Source organism: Brachyhypopomus gauderio, chromosome 2 (genome assembly GCF_052324685.1).
Source record: "Brachyhypopomus gauderio isolate BG-103 chromosome 2, BGAUD_0.2, whole genome shotgun sequence".
Taxonomy (NCBI): domain Eukaryota; kingdom Metazoa; phylum Chordata; class Actinopteri; order Gymnotiformes; family Hypopomidae; genus Brachyhypopomus; species Brachyhypopomus gauderio.
Window position 1 is genome coordinate 36830386 of NC_135212.1, and position 21525 is coordinate 36851910.

General features: G+C 48.5%; 1 protein-coding gene across 2 annotated transcripts in view; it reads left to right on the forward strand.

Moving 5' to 3' along the window:
* Positions 1–21525, forward strand: part of prtga (protogenin homolog a (Gallus gallus)) — a 41823-nt gene that overhangs the window by 14055 nt on the left and 6243 nt on the right. For both annotated transcript variants that reach the window (XM_076995219.1, XM_076995225.1), the window contains exons 3-14: positions 5728–5872; positions 6072–6205; positions 6289–6585; positions 6691–6850; positions 7532–7779; positions 10474–10638; positions 11235–11540; positions 11994–12185; positions 17849–17944; positions 18617–18803; positions 19022–19149; positions 19497–19667. In XM_076995219.1, coding sequence (XP_076851334.1) covers positions 5728–5872; positions 6072–6205; positions 6289–6585; positions 6691–6850; positions 7532–7779; positions 10474–10638; positions 11235–11540; positions 11994–12185; positions 17849–17944; positions 18617–18803; positions 19022–19149; positions 19497–19667 — 2229 coding nt within the window. The remainder of the gene's footprint in view (positions 1–5727; positions 5873–6071; positions 6206–6288; positions 6586–6690; positions 6851–7531; positions 7780–10473; positions 10639–11234; positions 11541–11993; positions 12186–17848; positions 17945–18616; positions 18804–19021; positions 19150–19496; positions 19668–21525) is intronic.

Sequence of the window (21525 nt, forward strand, 5' to 3'; positions counted from 1 at the left end):
AGTCCAACACACACTAACCTCAGCTCCACCCACCCAGTCCAGCACACACTAACCTCAGCTCCACCCACCCAGTCCAACACACACTAACCTCAGCTCCACCCACCCAGTCCAACACACACTAACCTCAGCTCCACCCACCCAGTCCAACACACACTAACCTCAGCTCCACCCACCTAGTCCAGCACACACTAACCTCAGCTCCACCCAGTCCAACACACACTAACCTCAGCTCCACCCAGTCCAACACACACTAACCTCAGCTCCACCCACCCAGTCCAACACACACTAACCTCAGCTCCACCCACCCAGTCCAACACACACTAACCTCAGCTCCACCCACCCAGTCCAACACACACTAACCTCAGCTCCACCCACCCAGTCCAACACACACTAACCTCAGCTCCACCCAGTCCAACACACACTAACCTCAGCTCCACCCAGTCCAGCACACACTAACCTCAGCTCCACCCAGTCCAACACACACTAACCTCAGCTCCACCCAGTCCAACACACACTAACCTCAGCTCCACCCACCCAGTCCAACACACACTAACCTCAGCTCCACCCACCCAGTCCAACACACACTAACCTCAGCTCCACCCAGTCCAACACACACTAACCTCAGCTCCACCCACCCAGTCCAACACACACTAACCTCAGCTCCACCCAGTCCAGCACACACTAACCTCAGCTCCACCCACCCAGTCCAACACACACTAACCTCAGCTCCACCCAGTCCAGCACACACTAACCTCAGCTCCACCCACCCAGTCCAACACACACTAACCTCAGCTCCACCCAGTCCAACACACACTAACCTCAGCTCCACCCAGTCCAGCACACACTAACCTCAGCTCCACCCAGTCCAACACACACTAACCTCAGCTCCACCCAGTCCAACACACACTAACCTCAGCTCCACCCAGTCCAACACACACTAACCTCAGCTCCACCCAGTCCAACACACACTAACCTCAGCCCTGCCTGGGACCTCACTCCTCAAACACACCCTGTGCCTAACCTGAACTCCACCCGAGAAAGCTGTATAATCTACCTATTTCCTAGGTTTCAGGAGCCAAATCCATGCATCTCAAAAACACACACACACACACACACACACACACACACACACACACACACACACACACACACACACACTCTCTCTCTCTCTCTCTCTCTCACACACACACACGCACACACACACACACACGCACACACACACACACACACACACACAAGCTCTAAATCTCAGCAGCACCAATTCAGCTCTCACTTCATTCTGTTCCAAATAATCAATAAACTGCATCTACCCACAGTTACTGAGAGAGAGAGAGAGAGAGAGAGAGAGAGAGAGAGAGAGAGTAGGAAGGAAATAGTATGTAATGTCCCTATATTTTATACCAGTACCACTAGTTTATGCACACGCACCGTTGGCATGCTACTCGTATGTGTGCAGGAAGATTTTTCAGCAGTTTAATTTTTAGTGCAAAGTGTATTTGTGTGAATGTAGAGCAGGCAGACACCCCCCTTTCTGCGGTGTGGATGTGTATCACGCCTGCACCGCGCCTTAACTCACACAACCTCCCCGTGACTGGAGGGATGTCGCTCGGCCAGCTGAACTCAACCACAGAAACACAGCGGAGAGGCTGTCAGGTTGCTCTATGCTGCTCATGGTTCATAGTGCAAATGTGTGTGTGAAAAGGGGATTCCCTGCTGTTAAAGACACTAACACCTGGCAACTCAGGTTTAGTGTTCCATTCATCATTATGTACAATGCAGTCATGGTGACAGAAGGTTTTTTATGAGATCAGTGGGCTACGTGATTGGTTCTGAAAGAGGCGTTTTATGACACTTGCTTCTTGTGCTCTTCCAGTGATGGAAGCCTGATGTCCAAGTGTGTTTCTGGAAACTGCCTTGTAGAGAATTCCACTCTAGTGGTCTTTGACATCCAATATATTGTTTGTTTGTAAAAGGAACTCTTGAAATAGAATTCTGAATCTGTCTTATGAGATGTTGATTTAGATGTTGAGATGATTTGAGATCTAAGTGAGAAATTCCATTTTGATGAGGCTAACATTTCGTATTTAAGACAGTACAGCGTGTTTAAGGACAAATAACGCATAACTTTTTAATAATAATAACTTTTCTTCAGGAAGGTTCTGGAGGAATCACACCTCCACAAAGCCTGTTTCTGAGGGTCTCATACCTCCTCATGGGGTTAAAGATCAGCGGGGTGTTTTCTTCTTGTTTATGTCCGTGTCCAGCGGAGAATGTGGTCCTGGGTCCGGGAAGTGCTGTCCCGGTCAGAGCTCTTCATCTTTCACTGTTCATCACACACATACAGGAGTCCCACACACACACACACACACATACACACACACACACACACACACACACACACACACACACGCATATCCCATAAAGAAAAAATAAATGTTCTCAACTTACCAGATGGTTAGCCAATTGGTTAATTGGATTACTTCAGTGCAGTTCCGGTGTGTGTGTGTGTGTGTGTGTGTGTGCGTGCGTGTGAGTGTTGTGTGAGTGTGAGTCCTGATTGTGTGTGTGAGTGTGTGTGTGTGTGTGTGTGTGTGTGAATGTGTATGTGTGTGTGTATCAGTGTATGTGTGCTATAATGCTGTCCTGCAGCAGTGGGGGGGGTGTATTGTGTGTAGTATGCCGGGTAGGTTAATGTGTGTGTGCTGTCCTGTAGCATGTGGGGGGGTGTTTGTGTGTGTGCTTTCCTGCCCTGCTGCCCCAGGTGAGCCTTCCCATGCTCACAGCCCTGGAGACCCAGGCTGTCCCTGCCCTGGAGACACGGGCCATTCCTGGGACAATCACCACTGCAGCAAAACCATCCATCAGTGTTAACTAATCATTGACCATAGCTTCTGTGAGGCCTGGCGGAGTTGGGGTGGTGGGGATGGTGTGGGTGATGGGGGAGGGGTGACGGGGTGAGTGGAGGCCACTGATCGTAATGGCTCGTGGGGGTTTTACTGCCTTCAGCCTGAAAAGTACAGAGCACTAACACTAACAGAGCACTAACCGCTCAGATCTACCCGCAACTCCACAAAGACAATGGCGTCGTCCCTCACAGACGCCCGCACAAACACCACTCCACATATGGAGAGTAAACTAGGGAGGGCTGCTTGTAGGTGCAGTGTTTATTGGTGTGAGTATTGTATGAGTGTTTATTGGCGTGTTTATTGTATCAGTGTTTATTGCTGTGAGTGTGTCTTGTATGAGTGTTTATTTGTGTGTGTTTATTGTAGTGTTTTGTATTGTAGTGTTTAGTGTTTATTTGCCTCTGTTTGTAATGTGCTAATGTGTTAACAATGGAATAAATATCTTAAAGGACAATGAAGTGTTTAATGTAGATGGGTAAGTGGGTCAGAACCTCCTCAGGGTACTGGCTCACCCACCACAGTGACAGAAATATAGCACCAATGTCAGATTTTAATTACTACAACAGTTGGTGTGGGGTGGAGCGTGGGACCTGCCTCAACTGAGGGTTAACCCGGATGGATCCAGTAAACCACACATCTGTCCCACTCCGCACAGCTCACTTTTCCCACTTAGTTGATTTCTGCTTTGAGATTGATACCATGTTTAAATCAGGGGGGTTAAACCCCTAGTTTAATATGTAGTTCTGAAGAGTGTGTATTTATGCAATTCACCTCCACAATCAAGACCTTGTTGTTACATCACACACACACTCACACACTCACACACTCACGCACACACACACACACACACACACACACTCTCTCTCTCTCTCTCTCTCTCTCTCTCACACACACACACACACACACACACACACGCAGGTAAGCAGGGTGTCTCTCTCAGAAGGACAGGGTTGTGTTGCTGTGAGGTCGGACAGGCTGCTGTTTGTCCTGATCATTTATCTGATACTGTGACTCTTCCACTGTATCACCTTCCCCTGAGCCTCTCGCCCTTTCTGCTTTCACGCTTTCTCTCCACGCCTCTCCTTTCTCCTCCCTCCCTCACTGTGAACATGGTCATGGGTTTGGATGACCAAGACAACAACCCTCCCCATTGTAATGGCAGACCAGAGGCTGGATGTTCTGTGCAGACCTGTGGTTCTGTAGGTCTCACTGTCGTCCCCTGGACCCTTAGCTTTATGCCCTACGGACTCTCCTGGTTCTACAGCTGTGGGGTTCAGTGCCGTGTGTAAAGCCTGCTGTGAATAGGATATACTTTTGATCTTCAAAACTCTCTTGTCCTGCTCCCAATTGTAGCGCCGTGGGGGTTTAACCAGAGCAGGTTGTTCCTAGAATGTAAAGGAGGATATTGAACAAGGAAGGGGTTGTGTTTCCTGCCCTGCTGTGCCGTATCTGCTGGAACGAAAACAAATCACTTTTCTAATGCAGGCACTGGTTAAACTGTCCACTGACCCCAGGCCTGTTAAAGTGGATGTTATGGTTGTGAGAATGCAGTGAGCATTCTGTCACTACTGGACACTGTCTTCAGTACGAGCGATTGATTACAGTTATACCTCACAGTTGGTCTTTAAGTCAGAGGCTAAGGAAGATTAGTGTGACTGATAGGAATACGTTCAACCTTACCAATCTAGAAAGAGAGAGAGGGAGAGTGTGTGTGTGTGTGGGGGGGGGGGGGGGGGGCCACAGGAACTGAATGTGGTCATTGTGATTGTGTAGGGCATTGGTTACTACCTTTTATACTACGCATAACCCTTTGACATTGGAAACCTTCCTTACACTGTATCTGGGCTGTTTGGGGTTCTCTGGATTATCAGAGCACCATGGTGGACCCTGCTGGTGTGTGAGGGCTAGGATTAGGCCTGTGAGGGCTAGGGTTGGGCCTATAAGGACTAGGGTTAGGTTTATAAGGACTAGGGTTAGGCCTATGAGAACTAGGGTTAGGCCTATAAGGACTAGGGTTAGGCCTATAAGGACTAGGGTTAGGCTTATAAGGACTAGGGTTAGGCCTATAAGGACTAGGGTTAGGCTTATAAGGACTAGGGTTAGGCCTATGAGGACTAGGGTTAGGCCTATGAGGACTAGGGTTAGGGCTGTGAGGACTAGGGTTAGGCCTGTGAGGACTAGGATTAGGGCTGTAAGGACTAGGGTTAGGCTTATAAGGACTAGGGATAGGCCTATGAGGACTAGGGTTAGGCCTATGAGGACTAGGGTTAGGGCTGTGAGGACTAGGGTTAGGCCTATGAGGACTAGGGTTAGGGCTGTGAGGACTAGGGTTAAGGCTGTGAGGACTAGGGTTAGGCCTATGAGGACTAGGGTTAAGGCTGTGAGGACTAGGGTTAGGCCTATGAGGACTAGGGTTAAGGCTGTGAGGACTAGGGTTAGGGCTGTGAGGATTAGGGTTAAGGCTGTGAGGACTAGGGTTAGGCCTATGAGGACTAGGGTTAGGGCTGTGAGGACTAGGGTTAGGCCTATGAGGACTAGGGTTATGGCTGTGAGGACTAGGGTTAAGGCTGTGAGGACTAGGGTTAGGGCTGTGAGGACTAGGGTTAAGGCTGTGAGGACTAGGGTTAGGGGTGTGAGGACTAGGGTTAAGGCTGTGAGGACTAGGGTTAGGCCTATGAGGACTAGGGTTAGGGCTGTGAGGACTAGGGTTAGGGCTGTGAGGACTAGGGTTAAGGCTGTGAGGACTAGGGTTAGCCCTATGAGGACTAGGTTTAGGGCTGTGAGGGCTGTTGAACTGACGTGTCCCTGTGTCTCTGCCTAGGTATTTCCACATTCACACAGCAGCCTTTCCCCATCGTGGTAACCGAGGGCTCTGTTGCACGTTTCTCCTGCAAAATTGGCGCCACGCCCCCACCAATCATCACATGGGAGTTCAACCGCGTCGCATTGCCATTGGCCACCGACAGGTATGCCCCACAGGACCCATTGATCACTGGGAGATGGCCCAAACACCACAGCTGCCCCAGTATTTTTCCTATACTGGTACATATTTTTGTTTATACTTCAATCCGTTTGTCTTTACAAACTAACAGGATTCTTCCATTGTACCGGTACTGAAAAGCATCACTCGGTTCGTCCTTCATTCTGGTCCGTTTGTTCGTTCAGAATCACGGTGCTGCCCAACGGGGTGCTGCAGATCCAGGGAGTGGAGCGTACAGATGCCGGGCGGTACCGCTGCGTGGCGGCCAACATCGCCAACCGCCGGCGCAGCAGTGAGGCCTCGCTCACCGTTACGCCAGGTGAGTGCGAGACAGCGCCCCCTAGAGGCCAGTGCTGGACGTGCAGCAGGGTTCATGGTTCCTGCTCTTTCTTCCTCCTCTAGCTCCCTTTCCAAGAATTCCCCAGCGACCACGCATCATTGCCGGGCCGCAGAATGCTACCGTGGTGACGCATGGCAGTGTCCTCCTGGAGTGCGTTGCCGTGGGGAACCCTCGTCCGCTGATCTCCTGGAGCCGTGCCGATCACAGGTCCATCGACGTCTACAACACCAAGGTGCTCGGCAACGGCAACCTGCTCATCACTGACGTCAGGCGGGAGCACGCTGGCGTGTACGTGTGCAGGGCGACCACGCCCGGCACCAGGAACTACACCGTCGCCGTCGCCAACATCACTGTCCTCGGTGAGAACCCTGTGGAGAAAAGGCTGTGCACATGTTCTCCTGAGCCCTGACATCCCTCTGTCCTTCACTTCAACCTCTTATGTCATTTATTTGTTTTCCTTTCAGCACCACCGTCTCTGGTAGAGTGGCCCGAGAGTCTGACCCGCCCTCGTGCCGGCACCGGCCGCTTCGTCTGTGAGGCCGATGGGTCTCCCCCCCCACGCATCACCTGGCTGAAGAACGGAGAACCCGTCCACTCCAACGGCCGCATCAAAATGTACAACAGGTACGAACTCTGAGCACTGCACCGATCACAGCAGGTTTGAGCTTCTAGATTGTGTGGGTGTGTGATGGTCACTGTGGCTGTAGTTTCTAGCCTGTCTAGAACGCTGATCATAGAGTGAAGCTCTGAGGTGTAAGAAAGCATCACTGGAGTCTCTAACTGCTTCTTCTGTCTGATGGACACTCTTGTCTCCCTGAAACATTCATTAGCCCTCAGTGAAATGAGAGGGCCATTAATAATTCAGCCTTTTGCTAACGGCAATTTATTTGATTTGTCGTGCTGCTTTGTTAATCATGAGTGTGCGCTGTCCACATTTATTCCAGGAACCCTCTCTGAGAGATACTGAGAGTGCCGTCAGTCATCGTATTTAGCAGTTTACAGTACTATAAGGATTAATGTGACACTGCTGTTATAGTGAAGTGTGTACAGTTCTTGTTTGATCATTAACAGTAATAAACAGGGTTTTAAAAATACATATTTAAAAACTTCAAAAAATGGACAGGTGGTATTACTCAAATTCAAAACTTTCATGGTTCTTATGTGGATCTGTGTTTTATGTACAAAAGTGTAGAATCGTAAACATGCCAGGGAATGTCCTGGAGTGCTGGAGATGTTGTATCTGAACTGGGCTACTGAACTGGACGTCTGCACTGGTGTTTCAGGGTTTTTTGGTTTGTTTTTCAGTAAACTGGTGATCAATCAGATCATTCCTGAGGACGATGCAGTGTACCAGTGCCAGGTGGAGAATGCGCTGGGTTCGGTGTTGTCCACAGCACGTCTGATCGTGGTGATGTCAGAGGACCGTCCCAGCGCACCCCGCAACGTCCATGCCGACACCGTGTCCAGCTCGGCAATCCTGCTAGCGTGGGACAGGCCGCTGTATAATGCCGACAGGGTCATCGCGTACTCTGTCCACTACATGAAGGCTGAAGGTACGTGGAGACGGCACTCTCACGGCCAGGAGGCCAGGACTCCACAGGTTTCTCACCAGTTTAGTAGTTTGGGGCAGTCATGGTCCTGTGGTAGGGAACTGGTCTTGTGACCGGAGGGTCGTGGGTTCGATTCCCAGGCCTGAGGCCATGACTGAGGTGCCCTTGAGCAAGGCACCTAACCCCAACTGCTCCCCGGGTGCCGGGCTAGGGCTGCCAACCGCTCTGGGCATGTGTGATCCACAGCCCCCTAGTAATCACTAGTGTGTGTGTGTGTGTGTGTGTGTGTTCTAATTGCACAGATGGGTAAATGCGGAGGACAAATTTCGATTGCGGTGAAAAAATCACAATTGACAAATATGGCACTTTTTTTTTTTTTTTTTTTTTTAGTAGAGATTTTAGTTTTCCAGGTGAAAGGACAAACTAGTTTTTGTCTTTCCTGTCTAGCAGGAGATTTCACATCATCCCTGTGTTCATTTTGTCTTTGTTAAAGTCATTTGAGAAGTAGATGTGATTTGGGTAACCGATGCAGTGCTCAGTGAAGTGATGTTGCAGGGTTTGTTTGGGTGGTGTTGTGGGGCTCGTTGAGGTGGTATCATGAGGCTCAGTTGGGTGGGGTTGTGGGGCTCGTTTGGATGGTGTGTTGGGGCTCATTTGGGTGGGGTTGCTGGGCTTGTTGAAGCGGTGTTGTGGGGCTCAGTTGGGTGTTGTTGCGGTGCTTGGTTGGGTGGTGTCGTGAGGCTTGGTTGGGTGGTGTTGTGGGACTTGGTTGGATGGTGTTGCCGGGCTTGTTGAGGTGGTGTTGCTGGGCTTGGTTGAGGGGTGGTGCAGGGCTCGTTGAAGTGGTGTTGAGGGGCTCAGTTGGGAGGGTGTTGCGGTGCTTGGTTGGGTGACGTTGTGGGGCTCGGTTGGGTGGTGTTGCTGGGCTTGGTTGAGGGGTGGTGTGGGGTTCATTGAGGTGGTGTTGTGGGGATCGGTTGGGTGGTGTCGTGGGGCTTGGTTGGTTGACTATTGTTTACCCATTTCCCACAACCTCCGACTGGTGTGTCAAAAACAGAAAAGAAAAAAAAAGTTAGGGTTAGGCCTAGAATGACTTACAATAATAATTGTCCTCCTGGAGACCCCCAGGAACCCCCCATTTAATCAACAACATTCCTGACTTCTCCAGGCAAAACAGCCAGTTATGGGAACATACCACTTTACTGTAAGGCCGGGTGGCAGTCATTCCTGGGGGGGTCACACGTTAATAATGAAGTGGCTGTAAAAGTCACTTTTTAACAAGCCCATTTTGTTCCTGTCTGCTCTTTTCACCATAATAATGGTGACAGAATCCCATTAAGCGCCTTTAACATGAGAGAGTCACCTGCCAGCACATTTACACATACAGAGAGAGTGAGAGAGAGAGAGGGAGAGAGAGTGGGAGAAAGAGAGAGAGAGAGAGAGGGAGAGAAAGGAGACTGAGAGATACAGAGCAGCTCTTCTGATAGCAGAACCTTTCAAAACTCTCTGTGCTGTTGCAGTTTTAGAGACAGAAGGAACCTCCCAGAGTCTCACTAATTACCAAGATAATAATGAGCTCGCGGGGACAGATAAGAGGGTGAGAGGGAGGGAGGGAGAGAGAGAGAGAGAGAGAGAGAGAGAGAGAGAGAGAGAGAGAGAGAGAGAGAGAGAGAAAGAAAGAAAGAAGTGGTGGGGGGCACAAACTGAGTGAATGTTAGAGAGAGGAGGATGAGAAGTTGGCCAATTAGTCTGTGTTCAAGTGTTTTAGTCCAACAATGGAGTTTTGTGACAGTATAGAAGAACATGTGCGGTGCATTTACTCTGTGTGTGTGTGTGTGTGTGTGTGTGTGTGTGTGTGTGTGTGTGTGTGTGTGTGTGTGTTTGTGTGTTTTTCTTCAACTCACAGTCCAGCAGTCAGAGTCAGTGATGAGGTTATTCAGTTTGAGAACAAGGCATTTTCTGTTCCTCTTTAAGGATCTTGTTCTCTGGGTCAGAAAAGGCTTGGGTGGGGGGGGGTTCGTGTGTGTGTAGCAGCCTCGTTGGGACTCATTAAAGCCTTATCAGAGACGCTGGCTGCCTGAGAAAAGCACTGTGTGTGAATACTGTGCTTGGAGAGCCATGTGTGTGTGTGTGTGTGTGTGTGTGTGTGTGTGTGGGTGTGGGTGTGGGTGTGTGTGTGTGTGTGTGTGTGTGTGTGTGTGTGTGTGTGTGTGTGTGTGTGTGTGAGTTGTGTGGATGGGTGAGCATCTTGATTGAGTTGGCATGCCTCTTGTGTGCTGGGCCCCATTAAGGATAAATGATACAGGTTCTGTACAAAGGCGTGGAATGGCATTATCGTGAAGGAATCAATGTGCTTAACGGAGGTCTTATTGAGGAATTGTGTACTCATTAGCGTGTGTAATGCTAGGATATTACAGTGTGGAACAGGGAGCCGCTGAGTCGGGGTTCGTATCGCTGGTCACTTTGCTCATTTGAGTGAGAACACTTTTAATTGACAAGTTTAATTGACAATTGACTGTTGTAGATTTTCTATAATTGTTGTTGGACAAACTGTTGCAACATATGTTTTTTTCTGACACTGAGTAATCGAGATCTCTACTAAAGATTAGTAATTATTACTAATATTAAGCTAATTAATACGAATTAATATTCTCTGACCTGATCCTGTAAGCAGTTGTGTCGTTTTAACAACTGCAGGTCTGAACAATGAAGAGTACCAGGTTGTCATAGGCAATGACACCACCCGCTACATCATCGATGATCTGGAGCCGGCGCAGAACTACACCTTCTACATCGTAGCGTACATGCCCATGGGTGCCAGCCGCATGTCCGACTACATCATCCAGCACACACTCGAGGATGGTGAGTGACTGGAGCCAGCACACACTCACACACAGAAGGAAGTGCTGTCGGTACACACACACCTAGCTGTAGAGGGCTAGTAACACGGCAGGGTCATCTAGAATATGTACCCTTAGCTGCAGCTAATGATGTCTACATGACCTCTTCATTTTTAATGTGTGAGTGTGTGTGTCCAGGTTTGAACACCAGTGGTCACTGGGGGAATAGGGAATCTGGTAGGTCTGTGTGAGTAGGCTGAAGGTCTATGTTAATAGGCTGTAGGTCTATGTTAGTAGGCTGGAGGTATGTGTTAGTAGGCTGGAGGTCTATGTTACTAGGCTGAAGGTCTATGTTAGGTGGCAGGTCTGTGTTAGTAGGCTGTAGGTCTGTGTTAGTTGGCTATAGGTCTATGTTAGTAGGCGGCAGGTCTATGTTAGTAGGCTGTAGGTCTGTTATTAGGTTATTAGGCTTCTTGGGCAAAAGAACAAATGGATGTGGAACTGGTGGGGAGGGAGTGGTTGGTGGATGAAAGGACTTTCTGTCTGTCTCTGTCTCATCCTGTCTCTCTGTATGTCTCTCTGTCTGTCTCCGTCTCACCCTCTCTCTGTATGTCCCAGTTCCTTTCCGTGCCCCCGAGCTGTCTCTGACCAGCCGCAGTCCCACGGACATCGAGGTGTCATGGCAGCCTCTGCCCCCGAAGCTTAGTCGTGGGCTCATCTCCGCGTACCGCCTGTGGTATCGGTCCAGTTCAGACGGAGCCACCACGCAAGTGGAGTTGCCTGGCGACAAGGTGCAGCACCTGCTGGAGGGCCTGCAGCCTGACACGGTGTACCTTCTGCGTATCGCAGCCAGTACTGCGGTTGGATGGGGAGAAGCGTCCGCCTGGACCACCCACAGGACTCCCAGAGCCTCCAGCGGAGAAGGTGAGGACCGGGAACGTAGCATTAGCATTAGCATTAGTATGACTGGAGCTAACAGAAATGACCTCCACCTATTCCTTTCTCTGCATCTCTCCCCCGTGACTTTATTGTCTTCTGTCTTGGCAAAACACAGGTTAAAGTATCTGTTCCTGCTCTCTGTCTGTCTCTTCATCATCCTCTCCCTCTCACTCTCACATTTTCAAACCATTTCTATCCCTCTCTCCCTCACTTGTGTCCTCACTCTTTGTTTCCATGCATGTTACGTTTTTGCTATAACAGTCTTGTTATGGTATTGCATTGGTTTCTGCAGCAACCTTTGACCCTGCACATGGGAAAGACCTCAGTCACGGGTTATAAAGTGAGAGACTGCAGGAACCCTGAGCAGAACAAAAGTGTGCACTGAAGCTGGCGGCTACTACAGCCAGAAAATATGCTCTTTCTTCTGCCCCATTGCAGTGCCCCTGGCCCCCCAGCTGCACTTGGAGCCCCTGAACTGCACAACAGTCGTCGTGCGCTGGCGTCTGTCTGCGCGCAATTCCCTGGCCAACCTGCAGGGGTACAGGCTCTTCTATCACGAGGAGGGTCAGCCCGAGAGCGCCCCCATCCAGCTGCCCGCCCACGTCACACACCACTCAGTCGGAGGCCTGGGTGAGCTGGAGACACACCACACACATCAATCCTGCGCTGAACAAATAAGAACGCTGCTAACTTTCACCAGTGTTGTACGGCATTAAGAGGAATGATGTACTGGAGAATAAAGGATGGATGAAAAAAATAATGGATGGATGGATGGATGGATGGATTGATAGATGAATGGATGTATAACTGGATAACTATAGAGCTGTTTGTGTGACTAGAATTGTGTGATTGTATAGCTGTATGGCTGATTGTAGAGCTGTTTGTGTGATTGTAGAGCTATTTGGGTATCTGTAGAGCTGTTTGGGTGACTGTAGAGCTGTTTGGGTGACTGTAGAGCTGTTTGTGTGACTGTAGAGTTGTTTTTGTGATTGTAGAACTGTTTGTGTGATTGTAGAGCTATTTGGGTGTAGACTGAAGGGCTCTTTTCAGAGCTCAGCCTGGTTCCTTCTCTCCAAAAAAATCTCCAATGTCCACTTCCTTCCCCTCTCTTCTTTGACCTCTCTCAGTGACCCTGCATGACCTGTGATCCCTGCGCCTAAATAGTGGTTATCCCAGTGGGCTTCCCATGAGCCTTTGCAATAGCCAGAGAATGGAGCAGAGGGGTATTTAGGGGCCGGGGGGTGAGGAGTGTTTGCTGTGTGCTCACTGTCCGCCTCAGTTGCCCCAAGGTCACTCTTTATCTCTCTGTTTGTGAACAGTGGCAGTGTGGACCATCCCACAATGCTTTGCAGGAGCAGTGGCCATCTGTGGCCGGAGAGATCACCCAGCTGGGCAGCAGCTGACATGCAGATCAGGTCCAGTGATATGACATCAGTTTGGGTCTCTGTTTTTATTATTTGACAATAAGATGTTGGATAGAAGGGCCTGTCCTAGAACAGCTATTTTTCAGTCCAGTGTCAGTGTTGAGAAGTGTTCTGCTTCAGTGGCCCAAACCAAAACCCCACAGATGTGTCCAGCAGGTGGAGAGAGATCCGTTCCTCTCTTTAGATGTTAGATATTTAGATGACCCAGACCTGGTGCTGTCTTCCTTTGTCCCTCTGGCTGTTGTGGAGGCAGGTAAACAGGGTGGGGCGTTTCACTGTCCACCTCAGTCACAGCATGTCTTGTGAGGATGAGAGGTGCAGGACTAGCAGTGAGGTGTGGAGGCTGCACACATGATCCAGAGGCACACAGAGGCGTGAGCAGACCGTGAGCAGGCCGTGAGCAGGCCGTGAGACAGAGTGACAACTCAGAGATGAGACTGGTTGCCCTGTTGGACTCCCGACAGACTCTCACAGGAGGTGAGATATTTGGTTGTCTTTGTGGAAAAGAGAGAGAGAAAGACAAGAAAGGCACATAAAGAGGAGAGAAAGAGCAAGAGAGAGAGTTGTTGTGTGAGAGATTTACGGTGGGTTTTATGGTTGCTGGGCTCTTGCTGGTGTGGAATCTTCACTTCAAAGATGGTGGGTGTGTTCTGTCTGAAGACCCCACGAGACCTGAGACCTTTAACGACTAGAGCGAGAGAGAGAGAGGGGGATAGAGAGAAGGGGAGAGAGAGGATAAGAGAGAGGGGGAGAGGCAGAGAGAGAAAGACCTACACATGCACATATCTTATATTTATAGACACGATCATACACAGAAATAGAACAAGTGCACATAAACACTTTTGATCTTTTTGCAGTTTTATTTTTTCAGATTTTTAAGGAGACAATCCCAGCCATCTAGAAATCCAGATTAAATTATTTGCATACCACGATTAATTTTTATTTTAAGAAATACACCGAATGTACAAATAACTGGCCGAATTGCTTACACAGTGGTGAAATACATAAATAAAATATATAAACACATGATTTATTAAATATTATAATCGTTGACATCAGATAATTTTTTCACCACTTTCAGGTACACGTACACACACCTGTCACTGCACACACTCATGTATACACACCTGTCACTGCACACACACGTGTATGCCCTCGATCCTCCGAGCCGCGTGTCAGAGCGGGCAGCACCATGAGGCGTGAGTGCGGATGTGTCCAGGTTAAAGGTGACATATCTGCTGTCAGCGCAGATGGACAGCCGTGTGGGAGTGGCCTTGGCTGGCCCCGCCCCCGTGCAGATCGAGGCGTTTGCGGTGTTGTAGTATCAGATACTGGAGGTCATTTCCAGTCCGAGCACCTTGATTCAGAAGCTTCAGCCCTGGACTGGCAGCTCATCCTCACAGCTTACACACGTTAACTCACAGGGACGGGTGTAGACACATGTGGTTGTACCTGGTATATGCTGAAGCTGGACAATGTCTCAGTCTCTCTCTCTGTCTCTCTCTCTGTCTTTCTCTGGGTGTCTGTCAACATCCCATCTTTCACATGGCTAGCTGATTAGCCTGCAGTATCAGCCCTGCACATCTGTGTGACACTGAAGCCCCAGGGACTCGGCCCTGGGTCATTAAAGGTGGTCTTTCCCAGCAGGTTAGGTCAGCCATAATGTGGGGGTGAGCTGGAATCAGCTGGCCCCGGTTGACCTCTCCCGCCAGCCGTGGACAGGGCTTCTCTGTGAGTTTGTGGAGCCTCTCCTCTGCACTGTTGCCATAGCGCACACAATGGTGCACAGAGGCATGCTCTGTAAAAGAACACACACACACACATGGACAGAGAGCCAGAGACTGAGAATCAGGACCGTGGCAAATAGTATAAAAGATATTTATACCATCTAATATGTATTCTTTAATATCCCTCTCTCTTTCTCTATCTCTCTCCCTCTCCCTCCCATTTTCTCTTTCTGTGGCTCCTATGGTATGTCTTTCTGATGTTTGATTGACAACTGTGTTAAGAAAGGACATCTGAGACGTAGTAATAGTAACGAGTGGGTTTAGTGGTTGGAGTTACCCCTGAATCTTCCAGTGTGTGTGTATGTGTGTCTGTGTATGTGTGTGTGTGTGTTTGTGTGAGTGCATTTAGTGGTTGGAGTTACCCCTGAATCCTCCAGTGTGTGTGTGGCTGTAGAGGAATCTGGTGTGTGGTTTGTCTGAGGGCCGAGTGAGTGTGTAAGATTTGTCGTGTGGCCGTGTCCTGCCTGGTTTGTGGGAAGCTGCTGTGTTTAGCCTGTCAAAACCATTTCTACAGTTTGACTTCACACAGAGGGCATGATAGAATAAAAAGTTCTAACAACAACTCCATGGATCTAAGGAGTTGTGTGTGTGTGTGTGTGTGTGTGTGTGTGTGTGTGTGTGTGTGTGTGTGTGTGTGTGTGTGTGTGTGTGTGTGTGTGTGTGTGTTCCCTAGCTCCACCTTGGGACTCCTTTGGAGCACAGAAAGAGTCTGTGTTATTACTGTCTGAGTGACACACACAGAACAAGAGCATTCTGTGTTTCTGTGTTCGGCATTTTTGAGACAAATATTTTATCATATGATGTCATAAGTCAATATTTCAGTCAGTACCTTCACTCTGCATATTTTGCTATTACGGGTCCATCGCATTTTTTGTGCTAAATACAGTTGTCTGTTTAGTTTTATTATGACTCTGCTAGTAGGAAACACACACACGCACGCATACACACACACACACACACACACACACACACACAGGGGCACACACACACACGTACGCACACGCATGAACACACACACAAGTGCAGCAACGCGTGCACACATGCGCACACACACACAAACACATGCACACACACCCATGCACAAAGCCATTCAAGTCTATTATAGAGTAAGTAGTATCTTATCAGTGTGTTACTGTGCTGTTGTTAACTAGAGATCAGTACACATCTCTTTTTGAGTGGACTGTGTGTGTTTGTGTGTGGACAGTCTTCTTATCTGTCACCGTGGAGACTCGGGATTAGCCTAGGTATGCGTTAAAACAAGAGTTGTGTGTGTGTAGCTAAGAGACTCGCTGAGAACAGCAGGACTGTCCAAACCAGAGCATCATTCTAATGTACAAATATGTCATGGGATTTAGAAACTTCATTTGAATTTCTTATTTTATTTCTCTCTCTCTCTCTCTCCCTCTCCCTGTCTGTCTCAGCTAACACACACACACACACACACACACACACATTTTACCACAGGATTTGGCTTGCCCATTCCATGTCATAGGTCATGGCCCAGATGTCAGCTCTGCCTTCAAACCCCCTATCCCCCCCAACACGCACACACACACACACACACACACACACACACACACACACACACACACACACACACACACACACACACCTCTACCACCCTCCCCCATCACGGTGTGTGCTAGAGTGACCCCAGGCTAGTGTGTGCGAGAGGCAGTAATAGGCCCAGTGGCCCAGTGATAGGAGTTTTAAGGTTGAGTAGAGTTTGAGTGTTGAGAAGAGATAAAGGGTTAAGTAGAGTTAGAGGGTTGAGTAGATATAAAGGATTGAGTAGACATAGAGGCTTGAGTAGAGTTTGAAGGTTGAGTAGAGTTGAAAGGTTGTGTACACATCTCTGTCTCTGCTTACTGGCCCTGCATTGCTTCTTTAGCAGAAGAAGCTAAGCTGGTAGAAGAGCTAACTGGGACGCAGGGCTGTCTAGAGTGTGCTTAGTGGTAGCTGACTCGCGTAATAATTTAAGCCATGGATAAGGTGCAGGAAATGTTTAAACCCCCCTGACCCCCCAGCCAACAGCCCCCCACCCTGTGGGGGGCAGAAAGAGGCCCAGCTCGTGTTGCTGACCCCTGACCCCTGATTCTATAGGAGTTTTATCTGAGCTTGCACTATGACCTTTGCCTGGCTCCATAGAGCTTCCTCAGGCTTGGAATGCAGAGAACGTGCCCCTGTTATCCAGCCGTCGAGTGACTTCCTGTTACCTGGGCAGACTACTGAGTCACTTCCTGTTACCTGTACAGACTACCTCTTTCAGAGGTTTCAAAGATTATAATCAAATGTCTCTTCAGTGTCTCTACAAACAGAAATAGATGTACAGAAGCAGATTTTAAATAGCTAAGCCATCATTTTAACTGCATGGGGTCAGACCTTGACTGGTGGAATCAGACCATGGCTAAAAACAGAAATAGCCCAACCTGCTTTTACTTTAATTGTTAATGATATATAACAGTAAAACTGTGTTTGATCTGCCTAAAATGTTTGCAGCTTATACTGTATCTTATACAGTATCACTGCATGCCTCTGTTCATCTCTCTGTTCATGTCTCTGTTCATGCGTCCATATATCATCAAAGTTTAGTTCAGTTTAGTGATAGACACCTGAACTGTGTTCTTTAATGAGTTTTATAGGCCAGTTACAGCTGCCAAGCTACTGGCATTTGTAAGGTAATCTGACTGTGAGAGACACTGCCTTTGAGCACCACTAGTTCAGCTCGGACACCATCTAGTGGCCACTAGAACAACTGCATCAGCAGATAGAAAATCCTGAAAAGAGAACAGCCTGATATGAAACACACAGATATGCGCAGATATTCAGCTAGTGTCCTTATTGACTCGCCTTTGATGGGTAACAGTCTGACATGTGTAGCCGTTGCCGAACACCTGAGCAGCAAAGACAGGAATCTCCTTTTGCAGTGCCCGTAGGTGTGTGTGTGTGTGTGTGTGTGTGTGTGTGTGTGTGTGTGTGTGTGTGTGTGTGTGTGTGTGTGTGTGTTTTCCCTCCCCTACATGCAACTCTAATATCTACAGTACATGGAGTGAGTTAAACACAACTGTTTTCTCTTATTCAGACCCCAGGAAGAAATACCACGTCAAACTTCTCGCCTTCAATTTCATAGGGGAGGGTTACCAGGCCGACCGGACCATCAGCACCCCAGGATGTGTCTGTAAGTTCCTCCACTACTGGGACATTGTACTGTAGAAATGACTTACATGTTAGTTGTCTAGTTGCTGTGTGCTTGTATTTGCTAACGTGCTGTGTGTTTGTATTGTTCGCTGATGTGCTGTGTGTTTTTGTTGTTCACTAACGTGCCGTGTGTTTGTGTTGTTCACTAACGTGCTGTGCTTGTTGTTCACTAACGTGCTGTGTGTTTATGTTGTTCACTAACGTGCTGTGTGTTTATGTTGTTCACTAACGTGCTGTGTGTTTGTGTTGTTCACTAACATGCTGTGTGTTTATGTTGTTCACTAATGTGCTGTGTGTTTGTGTTGTTCACTAACGTGCCGTGCGTTTGTGTTGTTCACTAACGTGCTGTGTGTTTGTGTTGTTCACTAACGTGCTGTGTGTTTGTGTTGTTCACTAACGTGCCATGCGTTTGTGTTGTTCACTAACATGCTGTGTGTTTATGTTGTTCACTAACGTGCCGTGCGTTTGTGTTGTTCATTAACGTGCTGTGTGTTTGTGTTGTTCACTAACGTGCCGTGCGTTTGTGTTGTTCACTAATGTGCTGTGTGTTTGTGTTGTTCACTAACGTGCCGTGCGTTTGTGTTGTTCACTAATGTGCTGTGTGTTTGTGTTGTTCACTAACGTGCCGTGTGTTTGTGTTGTTTGTCAACAGCGGTGCGTGATCGGCTCGTGCCGCCCCCTCCCCCACCCCACCACGTGTACGCGCGGGCGAACGGCTCCGGTGCCGTGCTCCTGAACTGGGCGCGACCCGCCTTCACCGGGGCCCACAGCATCAACTACACGGTCCGCTGCAACCCAGTGGGCCTACAGAACGCTTCCTTGGTGCTGTACCTGCAGACGTGAGTGGTAGCGATTGAAAAGGAGAAAAACGAGTTTTGTTTCTGATGCCCTTCCTTAATCTCTGTCAGGACTACATTGTTCAGATTAGACTAGTCTGGACCATGTTGCTCCAGGTGCCTGTCCCTGAGCTGCAGGCAGGATCGTGTCTAGGTTTGGTGTCCGTGCGTTGGTCAGCAGAGCAGCATTATGACCGCCAGTGTGTCTCTGTCTCCTGCAGTGGTGAGCAGAGTCTCCTCGTCAGGGACCTGCAGCCCAACACCCGCTATGAATTTGCTGTGCGTCTGCATGTGGAGCAGATCTCAAGCCCCTGGAGTCCGGTGGTGTACCAGAGCACCCTGCCAGATGGTGAGCACTCTACTAATGCTAATGGTACTATGTTTGCTACTTGTAGTATTAGTAGCAGTGTTAGTAGCAGCAAGACCACAGATGGAGTGTGTTCCACTGATGAAGAGTGTTCTACAGATGGTGTTCCAGCCTATTAGAGTTAGAGTAAAGAACTCTGGGCTCTTTCCAGAGTTTCTGAGGACTTTGCTGTGCATGTGACTGCCTCCACTGCTTCAGACCAGTTCCTCTGCAGGAACCCTAACTCTTTGCAGAAGGAACTAAGTGGATTTGAATTATAGATCAATGTTGTGCTGTGTATCTGACTGCTTCTGACCAATGCTGATTGGTCCCTCTATCGCCACACTTAGCTCCGGCCACGCCTCCAGTGGGTGTGAAAGTCACTCTGATTGAAGGAGACACAGCGTTGGTGTCATGGAAACCACCTACTGAGCCAAACGTCGCTGTGACACGCTACACCATTCTATATGCATCACGCAAAGCATGGGTAGCAGGAGAATGGCAGATTCTACAGAGAGAAGGTGAGAGAGAGAGAGAGAGAGAGAGAGAGAGAGAGAGAGAGATAAAGCATGTGGCTTGTGTGTGTGTATATGTGTGTGTATGTGTGTGTGTGTGTGTGAGAGAGAGAGAGAGAGAGAGAGAGAGAGAGATAAAGCATGTGGCTTGTGTGTGTGTATATGTGTGTGTGTGTGTGTGTGTGTGTGTGTGTGTGTGTGTGTGTGTGTGTGTGTGTGTGTGAGAGAGAGAGAGAGAGAGAGAGAGAGAGAGAGAGAGAGAGAGAGAGATATAAAGCATGTGGCTTTTGCTGTGTCCTCACCCACCACAAGGATCTCCTTAAGCTGCCAGTGTGCTGATCAGACTGCTGACCAGGCTGACACAACCCCAGGACCCACACTCATAACTCACACTCATAATTCACATAACTCACACTCATATCTCACATAACTCGCACTCATAACTCACACTAAAGCCCTCTCTGGGACTCCTGAAGCCCCAGAGCATAGCTAGGAGGACAGGACTGGAACACTGTACAAACACAGCAGGACTCTTTATGAATCTGTCAGCGAGAACACACAGGAACAGGAACACACACACACACACACATACACACACACAGGAACAGGAACACACACACACAAACACACGAACAGGAACACACACACAGGAACAGGAACACAGGAACAGGAACACACACACAAACACAGGAACAGGAACACACACATACACACACACAGGAACAGGAATACACACACACACACACACACACACACACACACATTAACACACACAGGAACAGGAACACACACAAAAGAAAAGGAACAATAACACACAGGAACACACACACGGGAAAGGGAACACACACACAGGAACAGGAACACACACAAAAGAAAAGGAACAGTAACACACAGGAACACACACACAGGAACAGAAACACACACACAGGAAAAGGAACACACAAACACACGGACAGGAACAGGAACACACACACATACACACACACAGGAACAGGAACACACACACACACACACACATATTAACACACACATACACACACACAGGAACAGGAACACACACACATACACACACACAGGAACAGGAACACACACACACACACACACACACATACACACACACAGGAACAGGAACACACACACACACACACATATTAACACACACAGGAGCAGGAACACACACACAGGAAAAGGAACACACACACACACACACACACACACATATTAACACACACAGGAGCAGGAACACACACACAGGAAAAGGAACAGGAACACACAGGAATACAGGAAGAGGAACACACATACAGGAACAGGAACACACACACAGGAACAGGAATACACACACACACACACACATACACACACACAGGAACAGGAACACACACACACACACACACATATTAACACACACAGGAACAGGAACACACACACATACACACACACAGGAACAGGAACACACACACACACACACACACATATTAACACACACAGGAGCAGGAACACACACACAGGAAAAGGAACAGGAACACACAGGAATACAGGAAGAGGAACACACATACAGGAACAGGAACACACACACACGAACAGGAACACACACACATTCTAGAATGAAACACAGCTACAGCACAGCAACTACAACTACAGCACCATGAGTTCAGGTCTCAAGGAGCATGTGCACTGTCAGAAGGTCCTTTCTGCTTAAGAGCGTTTGAACATCTCAGTTATTCTGGAACGCATTTATAATTGGGTAAAAATTTGCAGATCGTTAGTGAAACTTAAAGACATTAGAAACATCAACACACTACATAAACAGTAAGTGACATGTAAATACGTAAGGAAATGTTTCAGTTGTCACTGATTTGTTTAT